This window comes from Mandrillus leucophaeus, unplaced genomic scaffold, assembly GCF_000951045.1.
Source record: "Mandrillus leucophaeus isolate KB7577 unplaced genomic scaffold, Mleu.le_1.0 Scaffold160, whole genome shotgun sequence".
Lineage (NCBI taxonomy): Eukaryota > Metazoa > Chordata > Mammalia > Primates > Cercopithecidae > Mandrillus > Mandrillus leucophaeus.
Window position 1 is genome coordinate 901,101 of NW_012101588.1, and position 22,822 is coordinate 923,922.

The 22,822-nt window shown below is 49.3% G+C and overlaps 1 protein-coding gene across 2 annotated transcripts in view; it reads right to left on the reverse strand.

Moving 5' to 3' along the window:
- SLC22A1 (solute carrier family 22 (organic cation transporter), member 1) overlaps positions 1 to 12,547 on the reverse strand; it is a 35,108-nt gene extending 22,561 nt beyond the window's left edge. For both annotated transcript variants that reach the window (XM_011975917.1, XM_011975916.1), the window contains exons 1-4: positions 11,787 to 12,547; positions 5,252 to 5,355; positions 3,165 to 3,319; positions 1,432 to 1,600 (exon numbers count right to left, since the gene is read on the reverse strand). In XM_011975917.1, coding sequence (XP_011831307.1) covers positions 1,432 to 1,600; positions 3,165 to 3,319; positions 5,252 to 5,355; positions 11,787 to 12,197 — 839 coding nt within the window. In that variant the 5' untranslated portion in view covers positions 12,198 to 12,547. The remainder of the gene's footprint in view (positions 1 to 1,431; positions 1,601 to 3,164; positions 3,320 to 5,251; positions 5,356 to 11,786) is intronic.
- Between the last annotated feature and the right edge of the window lie 10,275 nt (positions 12,548 to 22,822).

Sequence of the window (22,822 nt, forward strand, 5' to 3'; positions counted from 1 at the left end):
CTTTGTGGCATAAGGGTCTTCCGGAAGCTGGCAGGCATTGACTGCCTCACCCTGCCTGAGCATGCAGGCTTTGCCTTTCACACGGACGGACGAGGCAGGGGGCGGGCAGAACTTCCTAGCCATACGTGTACAACTCTTTCGTTTAGGGAGACTGGGTTAGCTCTAGTGCCACCCACAGATGAGGTCTGCTCTAAGCCAAACTAAGACAAAAGGTGGAGGGATGAGAAATTCCTCTGTGGCTACCCCCTCTTCCCTCCACCACAATAGAAACTGACCTGTGGAGTTCTTTGCCCTTCAGAGCCTGCCAAGCACTCACAGCGAATATGATTAACACCTTGTTTGGACTGATTCTGTTTCATAACGGCTCAGGGCACACATTCCCCAGAGATCATTGCACTGAGTAGGCCTGTTGCTCCTTCGTTCTGTCATGCATTCATTCAATCAAGATCAAATGTCTGCTCTATGGCTAGATGAGAGGCATTTCAGAGCCTTATTCATAATACCAATAGTGCTATAAAAATGAAGAAGTGGGAGAAGAGCAGAGATGACAGCAGAGAGGAGGAAAAGAGGGGGAAGAGGGAGAGGACCTAGAAGATAACAGAATATCTGCCTTCATGCCAGCACCCCTAGGAGAGACTCTAGGGGACTCTTTGGAGTGGTAGCCATTGCAGTGGAATTGCCACGTATAGAGCCTTTCCTACCACCCGACGCTGATACAGATTTCCCAAGGCCACTGAGCAACCCTCAGAAAGCTGCCTCCTTCACCGGGGAGCGAGGCCTGGCCTTGTGTTTCTGGAAGGTGCACATGCTGAGGCCCTGCGTTTCCCTGGATTTCTGTCTGACTCTTGGCATGGCTCACCTTTATCTGGGGAAACCAATCTAAACAGGCTTTGTCTGAGGATGGCTCCACATGTAATCAGGGCCGCCTGGTCATAACAGAACAACCTGAATAGTACAAGTGGCGGGAAGCGCTGGCTCCACGCAGCTCCATGCGATATGTGTGTGGGAAATCCCGGGCTCTGTGCAGCCCCATGCATCATGCCTGTGGGAAATCCCCGGGACCAGCTCATCCCAACGCATCATGCATGTGGGAAGCGCCGGGCTCCGCTCATCCCTATGCCTCATGCGTGTGGGAAACCCCGGGCCCAGCTCATCCCAATGCCTCATGCGTGTGGGAAACCCCGGGACCAGCTCATCCCAATGCATTATGCGTGTGGGAAGCGCCGGGCTCCGCTCATCCCAATGCATCATGCGTGTGGGAAGCGCCGGGCTCCGCTCATCCCTATGCATTATGCGTGTGGACACCATGGCCTTTGGAAGACCGCCTGTAGGTGCCCCCCACTCCAAGAGCCTGGTTCCTGGAGAGGACAGAAAGTGCAGCCAGAAGGGTGGCCGGCGCCCCTTCCCCGTAGGCGGGAGGAAGGGCCTCACCAGTAGTAGAGCAGGAAGAGGAAGGTGGGCAGGGAGACTGCCAGCTGCAGCCAGCGCCAGTGAGGCAGGACGTAGGCCAGCCCGGTAAGCGCCACCAGCCCCATCGTGAAGGCCATCTGGTACATGATCGCCACTGTTCTTCTGGAGCCCGAGCCAACAAATTCTGTGACTGAAACAGGAAGCGTGGTCGTTATGCGGGTTCCTCGCAGGAGCACAAAAACCCGTCGCTGTGCGTTCAGAAGCTCCGGCCCCAGTCCAGCTTGTCTCCCCGCGGAGGCTCCCACCCGGCCTTGCCGAGCCCCACCTGCTCCCAGGCTTCTCTCTTGTGTGTCTCCCATTCCTCCTTCTCCCAAATCACAGCCGCGCTCACGCCTCCCCTTCTCCCTGGGGCCCCGGACCCATCAAACCAAGGCCCCGGAGATCCACCAGACTGCTTCCTTCTCTGGCTTTTCCCTGACTGTCCCTTTCTGCATGTTCCTTTACCAGCTGCACTCCCCTCTGCCTGCTTCAGGACTCAGTCCACGGGCCTCTCCTCCCCAGCGCCTTCCTTCAGAAGCTCCAGACTCAGCTGGAATATTTGTCAGGACCCCAGGGGTGTTCATTCATTTAGCAAATATCTTTGAGTGCCTACTGGGGACCTGGCACTGTTCGGGGTGTCTGGGGTACATCGTGAGCACAGGAGGTAGACTCCTGCCTTCGGAGGCCTCATTTGGCAGATAATCCACATCACAGATAAGAGAATGCAATCCTGTGTTAGAGCGTGATGCATGTTAGGGGAACAAAAATGAAAAGGGGAAAAGGAAATCAGGGGAGTCATGGGTGGAGGGGCTGCCGCTGGTGTTGGAGCGTGGACGTGGTCCCGGGTCAGACCTCCTAACCGTGTGTGGGACGGTGCCTAGCAGCAGAGGCTGTCAGAGGCTCCACACTAATGGGGCTGAGCCACCTCAGCTTCACCAGGCTGCTCATGGCATCTCAAGGCAGGAACCTGGGTGGATCCTCTTGGCCCTAGTGAATGAGTTCTCAGAATGTCAAGTGATAGCACCTTGTTTTCGAAGATGATAAAACATGGCTATTTCTTTTTTCCCCCCCACAAAGGAGTAAAAGCGTGGCTAATCCTCACTGCTGTGTGCCGTGCCCTGGCCTAGGGAAGGACAGACAACTCTTAGGCTGCTTCCCTCCCGGAAAAGGTTTTTTGTTTTGTATTCTTAATCTTTGTAGAATATTTGAAAGGGGGAAAAAAAGGCTGATATGTAAAACTCCTCATGTTGGTTTATACTTCAACTTTTTCAAAATCCTGATTTTCAAAATCCTTATTTTATTTGCTACTGTTTTCTCTCCTAATTCTTGAGTGCCATTCAAGCCCATCGAGTTTGCTGTATTTCTTTTAAGGAGTTGCTGGTTCTTTCTTATGTAAGATGCTAGAATATTCTCTCACTTATCTCCTCTTCTGCACCCCCCCCCCCCCCCCCGCCGACTGCTGTGAGCACATCAGCATGGGGTCTTTCTGTTCTCCAAATACATCAGTTGATTAATAAATCACTAATCTAAGTAATAATGTAAGTGACTCAGACACAAAAAGACAGGAGGCCATTCTAGCCCATGTCCTGCCCTAGTCACATAACAACAAGGAACTGGTGCCCCCGCAAGCTCCCTGACCCCAGAAACAACCCCCCACCCACGTTAGGCCCATCCCATTCTACCCCGAGACCTGGCCTCAGTCCCATGATAATTACTTAGGGTGTAGCCGGCCATCCAGTTGCCCTTGCTGACCAGGCCCTGCACCAGGCGGAAGAGCAGCATGGATATGTAGTTGGGCGCAAAGGCCATGAGCACACCCGACACGGCGTTGACCAGCACGGTACCCAGGAGACACAGCTTACGGCCAAACCTTCAGAGACAAGAAGACATGGAGTGCAGGTGGGAGAGGTTGAAATTTGGGGTCAGACATTCATGGTGGAATGCCAAGGGTCACAGTCAGAGGACACTGCACCACTGTCCTGGGAAACTGCAGGGTCTATCAGGACAGCAGTGCCCAGTGCACCACCCAGACTGTTCATCTGTCCCTACAAGCTGTCCAGCCTTGCTGGGTCTGAAGAGGAGTCTGAGTGCTCCCAGAGCATCACAGTTCAGCCGGGCAGTGCCCGCAGCCCCTCTCCAGTTCTCATGCCTGTCCCTTCACCTTATCTTCATATTTAACAGATGGCATCATTATTATCGCCACTGGTCAGGCTGCACCCAAACCAGGCTTCCTTGCTCCCATAGTCTTATCAACCATCATGGAAGCTTTTCTGTGCCATATTGAGCTCTGATAGTGTAGCCATACAAGGCTGTTTCTCTTCTCCTTTTTCCGGGAATGAAATGGGCAAATTACTCTCTAGGATTGCACTGTTCCCACCCAATCTTTTCAACCACACCCCACGTTCTCCCAGAGCCAAGGAAAGAGGCCAAGGGCAGGCCACGCGGGGTGCCCACCCGCCTGTGCTCCCCACCCGCCTGCCAACCCCGTGCCCTCGGCCACCCCCACCTGCCTCCACCATGCCACTTAACTTGTCTACCTTGTGTCCCCTGGCCTCAGACCTCCACCCCACCTCAGGACAGCCCCAAACCAGCCAGTAAACCCTCACCCTTTATGAAACCATAGGAACTTCTGCCAGAAGCCACGTTTTCTAACCAGGGATGCTCAGTCCCAGCAGCGGCACCTGGCTCCATCCCCTCTCCTTGTCTCCTGCAGCGGCATCTGGGTCTGTCTCCTCTCCCTGTCTCCTGGGGCAGTGCCTGGCTCTGTCCTACCTCCCTGTCTCCTGCAGCGGTACCTGGCTCCATCCCCTCTCCCTGTCTCCTGGGGCAGCTCTGTCTCCTCTCCATGTCTCCTGCAGCAGCACCTGGCTCTCTGTCCCTTCTCTCTGTCTCCACCTCTGAGCTGGGCCCCAGACCCCCACCAGGCCTAGGTCTCAGGCCCCTCTCTTCTTCCTGCATCCCTGATTCCCTCCCCTGTCGGCATCCTCATCCTGGACCCTCCCCACGCTGTTTTAAAGAGTTGCCACGCAACTCCACTCTCCTGCCTTCCAGTTTTCTCCAACCACCCTGTCCTGGGTGCCCCGCCCCGCACAGCAGATTCTGACCATTCCTCCTCGGGATCTCCTGGTGCATTTCCACAAGTGCCCTGGAGAACAGTTGTCCTTTGATCTCGCTGCCATTTCTCCTACATCTCCTTTGCCAAGGCACTTTCCCTGCCTACGTTTCTGCATTGCAGTTCTCTCTCAACACCCTCTTCTAGCGCATCCTGATATGCCGTATAGCCTTAAATACCAACTACTAGTGAAAAACCCCCGATATTGAACTCCAGCCCATACCCCTTTCCAGAGCTCACTCACATACGCAAGTGACTCCTTGGCATCTCTTCGTAGATGTCTCAGGCCGTGCAACACATCTCCAAACCTAACATCTCTAAGAGCTCTAGCTTCCTCTATAACCTCTCCCCTATCAACTGCTGAAACAAAATCCATTCCTAACCCTCTGCCTCCCATCTCAAAATGGCCTCACAAACATGCACCTGCTGGAAGCATCAACCTTCCTGTGTCTTCCTTTTCTCTCAGCCCACCAACTGTAGAATCCGCATGCAACTTCGACCCTGAAACACACCTCAGATCTCTCCACCATTCCCCTGGCAGCCCCACAGTAGCCCAAAGCAGGGTCTGCTGTGTCTTGTCTCCAGCAGCTTCTGCAGTTGATTCCAACTGGTCATGTTCTCCACCACTGTCCCTTAGAATCTGTTCTCATGGCAGTCAGGGGAGGCTTACCTGGACTGGCCTTTACATACCTGTCTGCAATGTAGCCAATGCCCAGAGAGCCAAACAAGAAGCCCGCATTCAAACAGGACTGAAAGAGGTCCAGCTTCCAGGAGTCAGCACACACCAGGTTGAACTGCCAGTCACACCACGGCAGGAGGAAGACCAAAAGCACAGAATGATGTGTGAGTCAGGACTATACCCTTCCATCCTCTCTTCAGCAAAGCAAATGCATTTCATGAAACTTGGTATCCCTGGGCTGTTTCACAGAGTTTTCTCCTACTACATTTTCATAAGACAAATTCAAAGTTTCTGATGAATCACTCAGCAAATATCAAATGCGATTGACCCTTGAACAACATGGGTTTGAACTGCACGGGTCCACTTACAGATTTTTTTTTTCAGTAAAAGTTACACTGAATATGCCTATCTCTTCTTCTACCTCTTCCACCTTTTCTTCCTCTGCCCTCCAGGACAGCAGGACGGAGCCCTCTTTTCCTCCTCCTCCTCAGACAACTCAACCTGAGGACAATGAGGGTGAAACCTTGATGATGATTCACTTCCACTTCGTGGATAGCAAATATAGTTTCTCTTCCTTATTATTTTCTTAACATTTTCTTTTCTCTAGCTTACTTTATTGTAATAATACAGGGTATAATACATATAACATACAAAATATGTGTTCATTGGCTCTTTATGTGATTGGCAAAGCTTCCTTCCAGTCAATAGTAAGCTATTAGCTGTTAAGTTTTCGGGAGTCAAGAGTTACATGTGAATTTTCAATTGTGTAAAGGGGTTTGGTGTCCCTAGCCCCTACGTTGTTCTAAGATCAGCTGTATTCCTAACACCTGGTACCAGTCTCATCATGCAGTAATTAAAGAGGCTGTTGTCAACAGCCTTGCTATTAGTAGTTGGTTATTGAAGGACAAAATGTCTTTGGAAAAGAAAGTAAAATGTCTTCTCAAAAGAGACACAACTGCTAGGTAAGATTTCTAAAAAGAAATATAGCCAAGGAGGTAATTTTTCCAAAACAGAAATGTACCAAGAGAAATACATGTTTTCCGGAATTGGCCAAAGATCCTTCATTAATTACATATTCATTAGTATATATTTAGTTATATAAGTGCCACCAACAATTCTGTACATTCTATTGTCGCTGTTGGAGCTGTGAGTGGCAACCCGAGAAGAGGGAAGCAAAGACAGTGGGGTTGCCTTGAGATAGAGCGTGCCTTAGGGTCACATGTGGGTGAGACCGAGGGTTAGAAGAACATCAGAGGCTCCCATGCACCAAAAGCCAGAAGAGGGGAGATATCAAGGTGGCAGAGACAAAGGAAAAGACAAGCGTGGGTTGCTGCGAAAGGCTTGTTTTCTTTGGGTTTTTGGAGAAGGCAGATGCTTCCTGGGTTTAGAGGCCTTGGGGAAGGAAACCAGGAGTGGAGGGACATCCAAGAGTCCTACCTCCCCCAGCATAGAGCATGGTGACACTGGCACATGCCTAGACATGGTAGAGGCTGGATAGCAGAAGAATGACCCCTTCCTCTTTAGAGCTGAGACAGGCAGAAAGAGTGGACTCTGGGGAGAAAAGAGGGTGTTGGGTGGGGGCCTCTTGACCCCTTCAGTTCCTGGTGGGTGGGGGACACATCCTACCTTCCCGACCCTGTCCCTCTGCACTGCTCTGTCCGCATCAGGTCCATGACTTCCCTAACCAGAACACTGTTGAGTGTGATGGCAGCAAGTCGCTTCACAACCCTGGGCCTCAGTTTCCCTGTCTGAAACATGTGTTGTACCCATTCCATCACACCCATAGGGCTGCTGTGTGCATTGGAGGGGAGGAATCACATGCAAACAGCTTTAATAAATAATAAACCCTTTTAATTTAGAAACAGGTTTTACTACCCCAACCTCCAACCCTCAAATTTCTGAAGTTGCCAGTTTGAGCCATGCCATGCCCCGATCCTGGGGTCAAACATTCAGAACTGGCTTTGAGCAGTGGCTTACGCCTTAATCCCAGCACTTTGGGAGTCTGAGGCAGGAAGATTGCCTGAGCCCAGGAGTTTGAGACCAGGCTGGGGCAACAGAGTGAGGCCTCATCTCTACAAAACATTAAAAAATTAGTCAGACATGGTACCATGTGCCTGTAGTCCCAGCTACTTGGGAGACTGAGGTGGGAAGATCGATTCAAGGTGGCTTGAACTGTGTTCGAGCCACTGTACTCTAGCCTGGATGACAGTGTGAGACCCTGTCTCAAAAACAAAACAACATTCAAAGCCTCAAGGACTCTGAACTCAGCCAGCCTGGGTTCTGTCTGATGGCCTGACTAGTTCCTTGACATGAGCACTTTTTTTTCCTGAAATACAGGTTAAACTCTGTGTTACCACTTGAATCTCAGAAACAAATACAAACATCTCCTAGTAACTGCCTTCTGCCCAGACCCCAGCGTCTGCTCCCGTGGGTGGTACAGCTCTGGGGCGTGCGACAAGCTACTGCTCAGTGTCACTTTCATGTTTTCTGCCAATCCCGATGTTGATTTCCTCTAAAATTCAGCTTAAAACACACCTCCATGGAGCACCTCCCAGGTCACCCACCCGATGTATAACTCTTTTCGACTGTGGTTCTCTTCCTGCCTGCCCTGTGCTCTGCCATTTCACTACACCTGGACACATCCTTCCTGAGTTTATCTGGCCTTCCCAGGGTCTGTGTCTCCAACTGCCCAACTCTCTCTTTGCAGCCTCTACTCGTGTGGTCCACTGTACAGGATTTCACTCAAGTTGCAGGGGTCAGGGAAAGATGTGCAATTATTACCTGGGGCCTCGGCTTACTCCCTTTTCAGCCATTGTTTTTCTGGTTTTCATTATAATCTTTGCAAGTTGGTGTCTCTGTAAGATGTGGCTGCCGCCTTCCTGAAACACCCTGTTGCCATTATGCCCCAGGACTGTGTATGGAGCCAGCGAGCTCCTGAAGCTGGAGTGCATCCCACCTTCCAACACCACAGAGAACTGACTCTGTTCCCAGGCTACCCTGAGGATGTTTCTAGAGCCACCTGCAAAGCTTGTAAACCTGCCATGCTTCCTTTGCTCCAAAATGCCAGCCCAACCACGAGTACCCTGACACATTTGTGCACCTTGAGAAGACAGGCCAGGCCCTGGGAGAAGCTGGGGCTGCACAAAGTTAGGGACGAGATGGAGGGTGGGAATCTCCTAAGCCCACTCGCTGCTCCTGCTGGGATTTCACCAGGGCCGAGGCAGCTCTTTCTGGCACCGTTATAAAGCAACCTACTGCTTCATCACAAGAGCCACTCAGGGTCCTGGTGAAACCACAGATTCCCTGCGGATTCTGCCTCAGTGGGTCCCAAATAGGAGTCCAGGTGATCCTGAGGATAAGCCAAGTTTGGGAAACGCTGATGTAACTACCTCTGTCTCCCTTGGCCTGAGACCCCTTTCCCTTCCTCAGCATTCATGGCTGATGGAAGACACCTGGCCTGGTGTGGGGGCTGTGGCTGAAACCAGGACTGATAGAGGAGATCCTCTTGCTGGGAGAGTCAAAAGCCAGGAAAATGCCCACATTCGTCCCCCAGTGAACCTCATGATCTTAGCACCTAGCCTTGGGGTGGGAGTTAAACTTGGTGTTCAAACAAATTAGCTCATCTTCCCTCCTAAAGCAAGTTCCAATGTCCAAGGCAATGCTAGGTTAAAAATTAGTTCTGCAGAAGTGAATAAACTGAGGTTGATTCCCCAACAATAATTTTCAGTTTTGGAGGAGGAACTGGGGTCAACGAAGTTGGGGTTACAGTGGGAGACAATTCCTACCCAGGAACCAGTTTTCTATCACCCTCCCACTTACCCCTAGGCTTCCAATCACCTTGGAAAATCTTCACATGAATCCCACCACCCTTCCAACTCACCATGGCCCCAAAAGAACACTTTCTCCTGTAATCATATCCTCTTCACCGTCTCTACCTGTTAGAGTTCCAGGATTCCCACAATCCTCCCCAAGGCTCTATATCTTGGGGTTATTGGAAGTCCCCTCCACAGCTACCATGGACAGGCAGGCTATTCTAAAGCACTCTCGGGCTCCTCTCATCTGTCCCAGTCTCCCCCCTCCTGCTGCACCCCAAGGTCCCCTCTTACAAGGCCCCTCCATCTGCCCACATGGCTGCCTCTCCGGGGCTCCCAGCTCAGCATTCAGAAGCTCCATTTGCACATACTCCCCAAGCCAGAGCCCTCTGCCAAGCTGCGCCTCCTTCTCCCCAGCCCCAACAATGCTGGCATCTCTTACATCGTGTCTTCCCTTCATTCCCATGACAACAATGTTTTGGCCAACACTTCTCACCGGGGCTCTTTCTTGGCCTCCTCAAGCGTCTCTCTACCTGTCCTAAAGCCTCCAATCCCACCACCACCCCTTCCCACCCATTCATGAGTCCAGTTAGGATCGCATTGCTTGCCTGCCTAAATAAGACCCAAACTCCTTCGTTGGGCACTGAGGTAGCATTGCCAGGGTTCACAGATAAAAATACAGAATGCCCAGATAAATTTGAGTTTCAGATAAACAACTTTTTTTAGGATAAGTATGTTCATGCAATATTTGCAGTCTGAGTTATCCCAGTATCAAATATCATGCAGTATCTGGGACGTACGTATCTTATCCAGTTGGGTTATCTGAAGTTCAAATGTTCAAATTTAACTGGGCATCCTGTATTATACCTGGCAACCCCACACTAAGCACTCCATGTTCTGGCCCCAAGGTTAGACACCAGTGTTCTCCCCGCAACTCCTCATATCACGACCTTCATATCAGGGCTCTTTGTACCCTGAATGCAGCACACACTCCTTGGGCCCTGAGCCTGGGCTCAAGCTCTCCCCTGGATCTGGGATCTACTTCCCCTCCCACCTGTCCCCTCTCCTTGCTGGTCAAAATACCACCTGAAGCTCAGCTCAAAGACACCACCTCCCAGAAGACATCCATGATCAGATCAGAGCTTAGCAGCTGAGATCTCTGCCTTCTTAGAGCCCAGCAGTCCCTTTCCACCCCGCTCATGGCATTCACCGGTGAATGCTGTCATTAAATGAACATTGGTCTCATTCTGGCCACCCTCCTCCCCTCTCAGTCCCCACAAGACTGCAGACTCCTTGAGGGACCTCACAATCTTCTTCTGTATCTCCCCTGCGGCATAACACCCCTGCACCAGACCAGAGGGAGCGTGCCGCACATACTGGCTGGATGTCTGACTGGAGGAATGATCACATCTGATCTCCTCAAAGCAGAGTATGTCTCAGTCCCAGAGAGCAAACACGTCCCCATCCTGGTCTGCTTCTAGATTCCCAGTTGGGAATATCAGACGGTTGGAGATCCCTGGAAGGAGGGCTGCCTAACTTGTCATCCATTGTTGGAGGATGCCTTGGAGACAAGATGTCTCCTAAGCATCATAAAGCCAGTCGCACGGCAGCTGCTCTGCTCCAGGCAAGCAGGTAAAGCAATGCTGAGGCCCAGAGGGGAGGGACCCTATGCTTTCCTCCAGTAATAGCCCTACATGCGTCACCACTGAAACCACTCAGGAAAGGGAAGACAGGAAGAGCAGAGACTCAAGAAGCCCTGAGAGCTTGGGCGAGGGTAGTGGGGGCAGACAATTGGGCAGGACCAGAAGCAGGGAGGACCCGGTTACCTCTTATTTCAGGGAAGCAGTGCCCGCGCCAAAACCACGCCATTGCTCGTTACTAACAGAGAGGCTCTGACAGGCTTTGGCCCACGGCTTCTCCAACCGACCAAGCGTCCACACTTGTTACCGTGCAATACTTTCAAACGGGCTCATGATGGGAAAAAAATGTGGTGACACTTTTTACTAAAAGATTCTCAAAGCAAAATGCTCAAATAATCAAGTAAACTACTCAAGCAAGGCCCTTTTGAGGCCATCGCCCTATCCCAGAGGCCCCATCGGACCGCACGGTGTGACTCAGTGTGGGTTTGCTCAGTGCTTTCACAGATCCCAGCTGAACCTCATATCCCTGTGAGGCAGCTGCCCTCATTCCTGGTTGACTGATGAGGAAATGAGGCTCAGAGAGGCAGTGACTTACCCAGTGATGCTCAGCTAATAAGGGGCACAGCTGGGATTCCACCAAACATTCTCACTCCCAAGCCAGGGCAATTCCAGGCCACCTCAGCACCATCATTTAGGTCAATTGTCATTGCTCTTGAGTGGAAGCAGGGGGCCCACAGTACTATTGGTGGGGAAGCAGGGCCCAGAGCAAGTTGGTAGTTCTGGGAGAAGCCAGTGGGATAGGCAGAGAGGCTCCTGGTCTCCCAGCTGAATCCCATTCAAGCAACTCAGCAAACTGGCCCCCTACTTGTGCTGGCTGGTCTCTCCTGCCTCAGTGTCCTCCTCAAAGACCCAGAGTTTGTGGTGGATTAAACTAGAGAAAAGAATGCCCCGTGCCTAGGACACAGCCAGACAGACACTAAGTGCGCAATAAACACAGCCCCCTACCTGTTTCCTGATGTGGACCTGAACCTCATAGGGTTTGCTTTATATTTCTCCCTGTCCCAGAAACTCCCGTGTTACAGAGGTTCTTTTACCTCGGTGACGATAGAGGAGCCAGGAGTGTCATACACCCAACCATCCTGGCAGGGGCCCAGCGGCAGGTGGCTCCTGTTGGTGGCCAGGCTAGCCAGGGGGTCTACGCAGCTGAGGGCGCTCTGGTTCCAGTCCACTTCATAGCGCCTGCACTGGCTAAGGAAGGCCTCGTCCAAAGGCCCTCGGCCTGGAACTGTATAGTTTAGCTCCTCCGCATGGCTCCAGCCACAGCGCTGGCTCAGCTCAGCCACCCCGGGGCTCTGGCAGCGGTGGTCAGGTGTGAAGCCCAGGAAGACGACACCCACAGCAATAGGCGCAAAGGCAGCTGACAGTAGGCATAGGGTGAGGAAGGCTTGCTTCTGGAACCAGCCAAACTCCCCAACCTGCTCCAGAATGTCATCCACGGTGGGCATGATGGCTCAGCACGCTTATGGCCGTGGCCAGACCTGCCCTGGGCTGCAGTGGCCAGGTGCAATGTCTCCCTTAGAGATCTTTGAAAAGGAGTGGTTTGAAATCAGTTTGCCGTCCAAGTGTGAAACATCTGGAAGGCAACCAAGTAGAAATAATCTTTTACCCCATGGTGCTGGTTTCAGGAAATGGGAGAATGCACGTGGCTGCCTGATCAAATGTTTGCTTTGTCAGGGAGCGAGTCAGTGGGGTCGAAGCCTGAAGAGAAGTGGAGTTCAGCCGCAGAGCAAGAGGCGGGCAGGAGAGCAGGCTGCGCAAACCTCCTAGCAGCCCCCTCAGAGCTCTTCCAAAGAGAATATCTATTCTTTTTCTAGATGTGATGGTATGAGGCAAGTATTGGGTGACAGCCAGGTACCAGATACTGTATTTGGCTAATTAGTTCCATGATACCATTTAAGTCTTTTTTTTTAGGTTTGTTTTCTATAGGTTTTGGGGGAGCAGGTGTTATTTTGTTACATGAACAAGTTCTTTAGTGGTGATTTGTGAGATTTTGGCGCATTCGTCTCCCAAGCAGTACACACTGCACCCAATTTGGGTGTTTTGTTTTGTCTTGTTTTGTTTGAGGTGGAGTCTTGCTCTGTCACCCAGGCTGGAGTGCAGTGACTTGATCTTGGTTCACTGCAACCTCCACCTCCTGGGTTCAAGCAGTTCTCATGCCTCAGCCTCCCATGTAGCTGGGACTATAGGCATGGGCCACCTCGCCGAGCTAATTTTTGTATACTTAGTAGAGATGGGGTTTCTCCATGTTGGCAAGCCTGGTCTTGAACTCCCGACCTCAGGTGATCTGCCCACCTTGGCCTCCCCAGGTGCTGGAATTACAGGCATGAGCCACCGCACCCAGCCCACTGAACGCAATTTGTAGTCTTCCACACCTCACCCCCTTCCCACTCTTTCCCCCTGATTCCTTGAAGTCCATTGTGTCATTTTAAAGAATTTCTTATAACCCAGACAAATCAAAATAAAAAATAGCAAGCTGACTGCTCGGCAGAGTTCTTGGCGATCCTGCAGCCCATACCCCCGTGCCCAGAGCCTGCTCTGCTCGCCTCCACCGAGCCTCAGTGGGGGCATGGTGTGTGTGTCCTTCAGGCCCCACTTCTGTTTGTCTCTAAGGGATTTCAGGCCAGAAACTGGTGGAAAAGGGAGCAGTGGAGCAACCACAGGCCAAAGCTTTGGAGACCCACAGCCAGCTCCACATCCAGCCCTAGCGCTGCCCTGCTGCAATGCCCTGGCCTCAGGGTTGGCCTGCGCTCAGGTCCTAAGGGAGCTGCCACTGGGTAGTGGGGCACACAGCAGCAGCATCGCACAGCCACAGACCCCAAGAAAGGGCTGCAGCCAGACACAAGCCGATCAGCGAACCTCAGTAATAAAAGCATCAGCCTCCATTTTGGGTGCACCTACTCAGGGCTAAACACACATGATCTAGTTCATTCTCACAGCAGCCTTCAAGGTAGATGCTGTGACTATCCCCATCCACAGCTGGGAAAGCAGGGGCTTACGGAGGTAAAAGCAGCCTTCAAAGTGTGCAGTTTCTGTACTTGAGCCTCGTTCTTCTCCGGAGCAAGCTCTCTGGATTTATTAAGCCACCTTTGGCCGCCTAGGGACTCCTCTCTAGCTCACGTGTTGGATCCTTTGTTCATTCCACAAATATCTGCTGAGTCCCTATACATGTCAAGCAGTGGGCCAGGCTCTGGGACACAGAGATGGGGCAGTCCCCAACTCCAAGCAGCCTAAGGTCCAGTGGGGGAGATACTTCCAAGGGCGATGGCAGCAGCTGCTGCTATAACGCCAGCTGCAGCAGGGAGGCGCTGGCTGGAGCTGCACACTCCATGGAGCTGGTGGAAACCCCGCCCCCCTGGGCCGGACTACAGCCGCCCAAACTTCCGCTGTGGGTCCAAGCCTCCTTGTGCCGTTGGAGGGGATCAGGAGCAGGCAGGATCTGCCTGCCTGGGTGCAGCTGCACTCGCCTGACCCACAACTGTAGACCTGGACCTCCTGCTCCACAGAGCAGGCAGTAGCTGAGGACAAGCCGAAACCCCACCCCTTCCAAGTCGGCAGGGTGGGAACTTCCTGGGTACAGCTGTGGCAGCACTCCCAGGTGCCTGAGCTGGGCATCTCTGCAGCCTGCACCCTCAGGGGCCCAGTAAGACTCCCCCTGCCGGCCCCAGCCCTGCAGGCTCAGGGGTGTCAGCTCCCACTGCCTGGCCTCTCTCCTCTCCTGGTGCCCACTCTGATCTCAGAGCGGGGGTTGGGGCCAGGCCCTGAGGCCATGACTGGCAGCAGGAGGCAGACAGAGTCCTGGGCAGAAGTGGGTGGGTCTCCAGTAAGGTACCACCTTCAGGCCAGGGAGGGCCTGAAGGCTGGGGGCCAGGCTGCCAATCCCATGAACTGAATGGGGATTGGTGGTGCCTCTTCTAGACCCACCCATGGCTGCCTGTGGACCAATCAGCATTCACTTCCTCCCCTGTGAGGTCCTTAAAAGCCCTGGTCAGCCAGAGCAGGACAGAGGACCGGAGGATGAAGAGGGCAGAGAGACAATGGGACAACCAGCTGCAGAAAGGAGTACCCTTTCTGCTGATAGCTGGAGACAATGGGATGACCAGCTGCAGAGAGAAGCTACCCTCTCTGCTGATAGCAGGAGACGATGGGATAATGGGACCACCACCTGTGGAGAGGAGCTACTGTCTCTTCTGAGAGCTGCAGAGATGACCTGCCAGCAGAGAGGAGTCACCCTCTCCGGGGTCTCTTCTCCACTGAGAGCTTCAGACATCAGGATGACCAGCTGCAAAGAGGAGCTACCTCTCCAGGGCCTCCTCTCTTCTGAGAACTGAACACTGGACAGATGACCTGCCTACAAGAGGAGCTACCCACTGCGAGTCTCCTCTGAGCTGTTGGTAACACTCAATAAAGCTCATTTTTGTCTTTTTCACCCTTCATTTGTCTGCATACCTCATTCTTCCTGGACTCAGGACAAGAACTCATGCAAAGGCACAGCAGCCACAGAGGTTTCTGACCAAAAAATTGACACCTCAAAGATCTTGTAACATTTTGGGGCTTGTCTGGGATCTGTGGAAGGGTGAATAAAAGCGTATCTGTTTTCTGTCCTTTATTTCGGAGTCTCTAAAGTCCCTAATAGTTAAAATGAAGGAAAAGTACTAGGCCTGTGTCAGCCAGTTAAAAGCTACTAGCATGGCTGCTGGACTGAAGACACGGAGGACAGGCTTGCTGGGGAAGATGCTGTCTACCCATCACCCTGGGGTGTTGGGAATTTGTTCCAACCCAGTTTGGAGGTCTAGCCCTCTGTGAAGGCTTTCTTCTTTTCTTTTCTTTTTTTCTTTCTTTCTTTTCTTCTTTCCTTCCTTCCTTCCTTCCTTCCTTCCTTTCCTGTCTCTCTCTCCCTTTCTTTCTTTCTTTTTCTTTCTTTCTTTCTTTCTTTCTTTCTTTCTTTCTTTCTTTCTTTCTTTCTTTCTTTCTTTCTTTCTCTCTCTCTCTCTCTCTCTCTCTCTCTCTCTCTTCCTTCCTTCCTTCCTTTCTTCCTTTCTTCCTTTCTTTCTTCTTGTGTCTGTCATGGTTCCTATCTCTTATTTATATACAATGATAAATGTTAAGAATATTGTATTAAACCAGAGATGTTAATGTGTAGAATGAGCATTCGGCTTAGTCATCAAAAGTATAAAATAGAAGGTTAAGAGTACCACAGACAAAGAAAGTGTGCCTTAGTATCTGCATGTAAATTTGTGGTGAAAATGTTCTTGTAATTTACTTGGTTGCCAACTTAGGGCCAAGCAACTGAGGCACAGAAAAGAAGCATTGCCTCACGAAGGCAGCTTTTCTGTAAACATGAGGGCAAAGGGTACAAGGTCCCTTATGTGCAGGCCTTCTTTGCCTTGCAGGGTAACCCAGAACTTTGCCAATGTTATAGGATTGATTTATCAGCCCTCCTAGTGGCCATCTCAGGAGAGGCTACTAGGGGCAATACCAGGGAAATGGGAAAGCAAACCCTAGAGATACCTCCCTATCCAGGTTCTCCTGAAGCTTACCCCAGCCATGAATCCTCATTTTAGGCAGGTTTTAGTCTCCACTGCCCCTCCAAAAGATGGGGTGAATGTGGCCCCATTAAACTCCAGGTCCCCTTTTCTCTCCAGGACTTAAGGCAAATTAAAGGGAATCTTGGTGAGTTTTTAGATGGCACTGATAAGTATAGAGAGGCTTTCCAGAACTTAACTCAAGTATTTGAGCTCCCCTGGAAGGATGGCCATGTTACTTTTGAAACAAACCCTGACCACTGCTGAAAAGTAGGCCACTCAGTAAGTGGCAGAGAATTTTGGGAATGAGACTTATCCAATTGGAAGAATAGCAGTATCATTGGAGGACCCTAAATGGGACCTCAATGATGAAATGGGAGAATGGAGGAGGAAACTCTTTCAGGTCTGCATATTGGGTTTGTGAGGGACTGGGACAAGGCCTCTCAATTTCTCTGGGCTATCCATGGTAGACCAGGGATTGGATGGGAGTCCTGATTCAACAGAGGGACAGCTGGTCCTAGAGGATGTGTTTATTGCTCAGGCAGCCCCTAATATCAGGAGAAAGCTGCAGAAACAGGCCATAGGACCAGGTAGTATTTTAGAGGACCTCCTGAAAATAGCCACCTTTGTCTTTTACAATAGGGATCAGGAAGCCCAAGAGAGGGAAAGGAGACACAAGAAAAAGGCAGAGGCTCTAATAGCCTCCTCGCTGGCTCACAAACCCCGGAGTCCCCAAGATGCACCTGCTAACTGCCACAAATGTGGTGGACAAGGGCATTTTAGGAGGGACTGTCTGGACAGCAGGAGGAGGCCACCTTGACCCTGTCCAGGTTGCAGTGGGGACCACTGGGGGCAGATGGTCCCCAGAGATGTGAGTTGCAAGGTCCAGGGCCAGTCTCCTGTCAGCAGGACTGACAGGAGCCAGAGCTGCTCTTCCCAGCTCCAGTGGTTCAGACTGCCATTGTTATCCAGGAGCCCCAGGTGATTCTGGGGATCAAGGGAAGGAAGGTGGACCTCCTCCTGGGCTCAAGTGGGCCTTTCACTTCTCTCCAATCTAGGCCCCATCCTCTCTTAGCACAACCATGAGGGGTGTCTCAGGAAAGCCCAACCTCTTAGTTGTCACCTTATTAGGCCAGGTCCCTAATTCCTGGGACTCCCTTTCTCTCCCTTGTTTGAGGAGGACCTGGCCCCACAGCTTCACCTGCTTGTGATAGGGAGGCAACAGAGGAATGGCCCCTGCCAGTTGCTAACTGCAATTTGGCAAGGACCTTCTAGGATTAATTTAATGGGTTCATACACCCTCCTGAGGCATTTTTTTGTCCCAAGCTTCAGTTTGAAGCCCTGGAATGGAACACTAGACCTGAGGCAGACGACAACAGGAGTCAAGGGGCACAGCACAGGTAAGCATGACTAATTCCTGCCAATTAGGCTATCCCACTTATAGATGGAGGTCATGCTTGCATCCATGATATAGATAAGGTCTAGGGAACTCAAAGGTTACCAACAGCAGGAGACGTAGGCTCTGTTCAGGTGAATACAAATATTCCTGTCAGCTATGCCTCCAACTTCACTGGCGAAGGTTGCACTTGCACCCATAGTTGGCACCTGCACAGGTCACTGGCACTTGAGGACATAAGGACAGAAGAAAAAGAAGGGACACCTCTTCTCTCCATCACATACCCTGGGTATTTGCTAGGGAGAGAAAGGAACAAAGTGACACCTTCTTCCCCTCTTCCCAGATGGGTAACCAACCAGTCATTTCAGCCTGCACTCAAGTGCATCCTAAATCACTGGAACTCCTTTGACCTTCAGATTCTGGAGATAGAAAAAAGCTTCTGCCCTCTCACAGGACTCCAGGGTCAATAGGGCTTCATGGCTCAGGGGAAGGGAACCCAGCAGCCTAACATGCTGGCAAAAGGGTAAACGTTCTTACCAGTCGGAATTTTGGCTTCTCTGTGCAAACTGGTTGCTGGAATGATTTTTAAAAAAATCACTATATTATCTGCCCCTCCATGAGTTAAAATTGGCCATTTGGCATGGCTAAATTTGGGTAATAAGAGACTTAAAAGGACTTCTTTAAAAAGGAGTGCCATGGTTAAAAGTTAGTTTAATTAAAAGTAAATGTTCATGGATATCCAAGCTATAGGTATATTTAAAAGGCATTTATATCATTTCTCTTTGTGGATCTTGTTTTTCTGGAAAAAGGGTTTTTCTTCTCAGTTGACTGAATTATCTTTCTCCATCTTTGTCTTGCCACTCTTGATGTGCACATGAGGGGGCCCCAAGATAACCTCTGATGGCCTGGGACTCCTTTGGGAAAATGGAGGGGACAACACTGACCCGTTTTGGGGAAAACCTGCTTTCCTCATAGAGCCCTGGGGATTAGAGGCAAATGGATCCCTTTCAAAATCTGTTTTTGTCTTCCAGCTGTGCCTACTTATTGGGCCTTGGAAACTGCATGTTTTCCTAGCCCTCCTTCTTGAATAGCACCACCCTGGGGCCAGTAATCCAATTAGGAGATTGGCACATGAAAAATTTTGGAAGTACTGGATCTCCATCTGTTTGTCTGTGTTGATATATATGTGTCATATGTGTCATGTTTATATAAAAAAGAGCTCTAATTGATTGGTTTAAAGAAAATAAGTGCTTAGATCAGATATTTTGAAGAAAAATAGAGCTGTAATGCCTTTTAGTTAATGGCTATCACTCTAGTGGAACGGGAAGCATGGGAAAGCAAGGCCTTAAGCTCACAGCAGGCCATTGCCTCTGGAGGGAAAACATGAAACAGCACCAGTGCCCACCTAAGGTCAGAGACGTCTGACACTCTAAGATTGGATCCCAAAGAAGGATGCCCTGGGGGATCCTCTGGACCTTAACCGCTCTAAAGGGGTTAGCAGAGGTTGACCCCTTAGCAGAGGTTCTGAGATCTAGTACTGAACCCACCTTAGAATTTTCTCTCACAGCTGCAATACTGTTTGGCCCCAATATTATATGGAATCTGGAGGTTACTGCTGAATGGGAAAGTGAGATGCCATTGCATGTATCCAGGCTTTTGTGCTGTTGTTCTAAGCAGGGAGCCTGGATAACATGTGATGCTATCCTTTGGTGCTGTTTGGCCCCAGTGTTCTTTGGAGTGGGTGGAGGTTTGGCCTTTACAAATCAACGTGCCGTGGAAACTGCTTTACCTGAAATTTTGGTTCACAGCCTTCATTGGATTATCTATTGGAGCAAACAAAGTAAAACTGGTGAGCTCGTGTTGCTGTCCTATGGCTAGGGTTCCAAGCTATTGGATCTTCATTCGTGTGTGTGTATACGTGTCTAGATGTGTTTACTTGTATGTACACTTATTGTTATATGTTGTGTCTACCAAGTTGGCTTATAAGTAAAAGAGTGTTCATAAATTAAGTAAATAAGTCTAAGCAATTTTCAAATTCACTTGACTTAAGTAAGACTTTGCTAAATAGGCTGGCTTTTAAATTACTGGTAAAATAAAAATAGAAATGTCTTCAAAATACAGACATGGTCTAAATTATGCAAGTCAGAAACTAGGTTGGCTAAATGCTTTAAGGTTGTAAACTGCTTTGGCTTTTGAAAATTGTTCAACTTTCCTGCTTTACAGTTTGGTAAGGCCTTCCCTAGCTATGCTAGAAATAGTCAGACCTCATCTGCACCTAAGTACATAACTAAAATAACTTACTGGGTATTTCACCAAAATTAAGAATTGCTAAGAGTTACCATTATAACATGTAGTGACGACTACTGAAAATAGATCTACATGCAAGGTAAGGAGATTAAAATGTATCATTAGCAAAATAATATAAGAATAATATGGGAATGTAAATTTTTGCCTAGTTCAGAAGGTTAAATGATTGTTTTAAATTACTTAAGATAAAGCTAAAGGTTCAAACAAGTTATGGAAGGTTTGTAAAAAATTAATCTTGTAAAAGGAATCCTGTGTGTGAACATATTGACTAAACTAAAAACGATATTAATTGGTTTTCCGTAAGTTGAACATTGGAATACAAGCACAACAAGGTTTTCTTTGAAGCACTTACATGCTGTTTAACAAAAAAAAAGTAAAAGGTTATAAAAGATTTAACAATCTCAGTTCATGGTCAAACTGATCAAGATTGGATGGATTTCTGTGTAAGGTTTTATTTTTTTAAATTGGGGTTGACATTAATAGACCAATGTAAGAGTTAAATTTGGCTTTCACTTGAACAAGATTTTCATGCAATGAAAGATTTTGTTTTCTTTGTGAGTAAACTACTGATAAACAAAGGGAAGGACAAGAGATAGATTGTTTGGAAAATTAGGTCTTCCCTCTTAGTCACTAAAGGTTTTTGCTTTGAGTCATTTAAATGAATGACTTAGAGTAACCAGAAATTCTGTTAAGTGTTTTGAGCCTTTACAGCTTCAGAATTGTCTTCCCTAACCCCTGAGTTTCGGATGCTACAGAAGACCCCTGGAGCATCCAAAGGGAGAGGTAAACAGAGTTATTTGACACGTTTAGTTACATAAGATTATCAAAATAAGGTGTTTGATCTTCAGGTTATATCTTAGTGAAAAATGTTAATGTGTGTTTCAAAATTGTATGGGATTTCTAGATTTCTGATGCCTGAGTTTGTGTTATCAATCACAGCTAGGGTTATTAGGTTATTGTAAATCACAGAGGTGACCAAATTTCTTCATCAATTGTGCTTTTGACTATGAATACCCTAGGACATTTTGACATTCACAGACAATTGTTGTCATGTTTTGATCCTCTTCAAGGGATGGATTGTAGTCTTCAAATGCAGAGTTCTGATAATTTTGGAGATTGTGAATAGGAGTTTACTGGGTGAGCTGAACTAACAGAAGACTGAAGCAATCTTGTTTTGACTTTTTGCTTGGAATATTGTTGACCCTTTATCTTGTTTTTCAGAATCAAGGAAGCTTTTCTTTCAAGCTATTTGTAGCTTTTGACAATTGTGAAGGTGAACCAACTAGTGATCTCTGAATACAGCTCAGAAGAAACAAGGGATGGGCCATCAAACTCCAAATGGTCATGAAAATGGAACCTCAGATGATGGCTCCCTTGTACTGGGTATTCTTAGATAGGTCTCTGAGAGAGACTTGACTGTTGTTTTCCCAAAACAACGCCCCTTGTCCGCATGAAGCAGTTAAGAGAGGTTATCGTCCCTATCCTAACAGCAGTTGGGTGTACCTCTTCAGACGGGGAAATGATGGCAGCAGCTGCCCCAGGCCACCAGCTACCCCAGGCAACACAGGCAAATGTCCAGGACTTGCTGCATAGCTGGAGGCCTGCTGGCCATTTTCTATTGTGATTTCATTCAGCAACTGTCCTTTAAAGACTCTGAGAGGTCTCATACCAGGCAAAGCTGTTTCACTTTAACTCAGCATTTCCCAAACTTAGAGCTCAAGTCCTTTCCATTTTTTGCAAAACATCTGTTAACAACATACAGAACAAGTGTTCCATGGGGCACACTTTGGAAAATGTTGCTATATGACAACCCATGCCTACGCCAAGGTTTTCTAGTTCAAGTATGATTTTGCAGTTAGACCCAAGGGGCCTCTCCCTAATTGTTCCTGAACAGCTGAGCCCTAAAGCCGCTGGGTGGGGCAGAGCAAAGCAGGCACCCCTCCCAGAGGTGAGGTGGGTGAGAACAGTGACCTCATGTGTCAAGGTCATGGAGGTTACAGAAAGGAGAAACTTTCCAGACAGAAGTAAACCAAATGGCACAATGATCAAATGTAACACGTGACCATCACAGGCTCCTCTACTGAAAAGGGCATCATTGTGACAGCGGTCAACACTGAAACAGCATTGAGGCTTAGCTGGCAGTACCATCCCCACACATTGTGGTTCTGATGGTGGCATCTTAGTCGTGTGAAGGTCCTCATTTGTAGGAATGTCTGGTGATGGGACTTAGTCTCAAATGATTCAAGGTAAAAGAGTTATTTGTCCTGTAAGTTCACATGTCTACACATTGTCTCAAAATGTCTTAAAGAAAAATAAAACCCTGAAGCCAAAGGCAAGGTCACCAGTCCTTTCTTGAACCTGACTTCCTGCTTCCTTCCAGGGCTCTGTGCTTCACCCTGCCTCGAGCAACCGACCACCACTTCTCAGTTGCCACCGAGGCCAGCATTCCAAGGCTGCTTTCTCTAGGTTGGTGCTGAGTGGCGCCAGGTGACCTCACCTGGGCTGAGTCCCCTCATTTTATTTTTACTTTCCCAGGTGTGACAAGTGACAACCAATAACCCCATTCACTAGATTGTGTTTCCCTCAAACACTGAGCATCAAAACGACATTATCAATTACTTTTTATTCAATTTGATTTGCAAACTGGTCAAACTACAAAATAGCATAAAAGGTAAAGAAATACAAATAACTGACCATTCACAGCCTACCTTCAGTCTGTCCCTCTTTAAGAAAAAGATCTGGCCGGGTGGGGTGGCTCACGCTTGTAATCCCAGCACTTTGGGAGGCCGAGGCAGGTGGATCATGAGGTCAGGAGATTGAGACCATCCTGGCCAACATGGTGAAA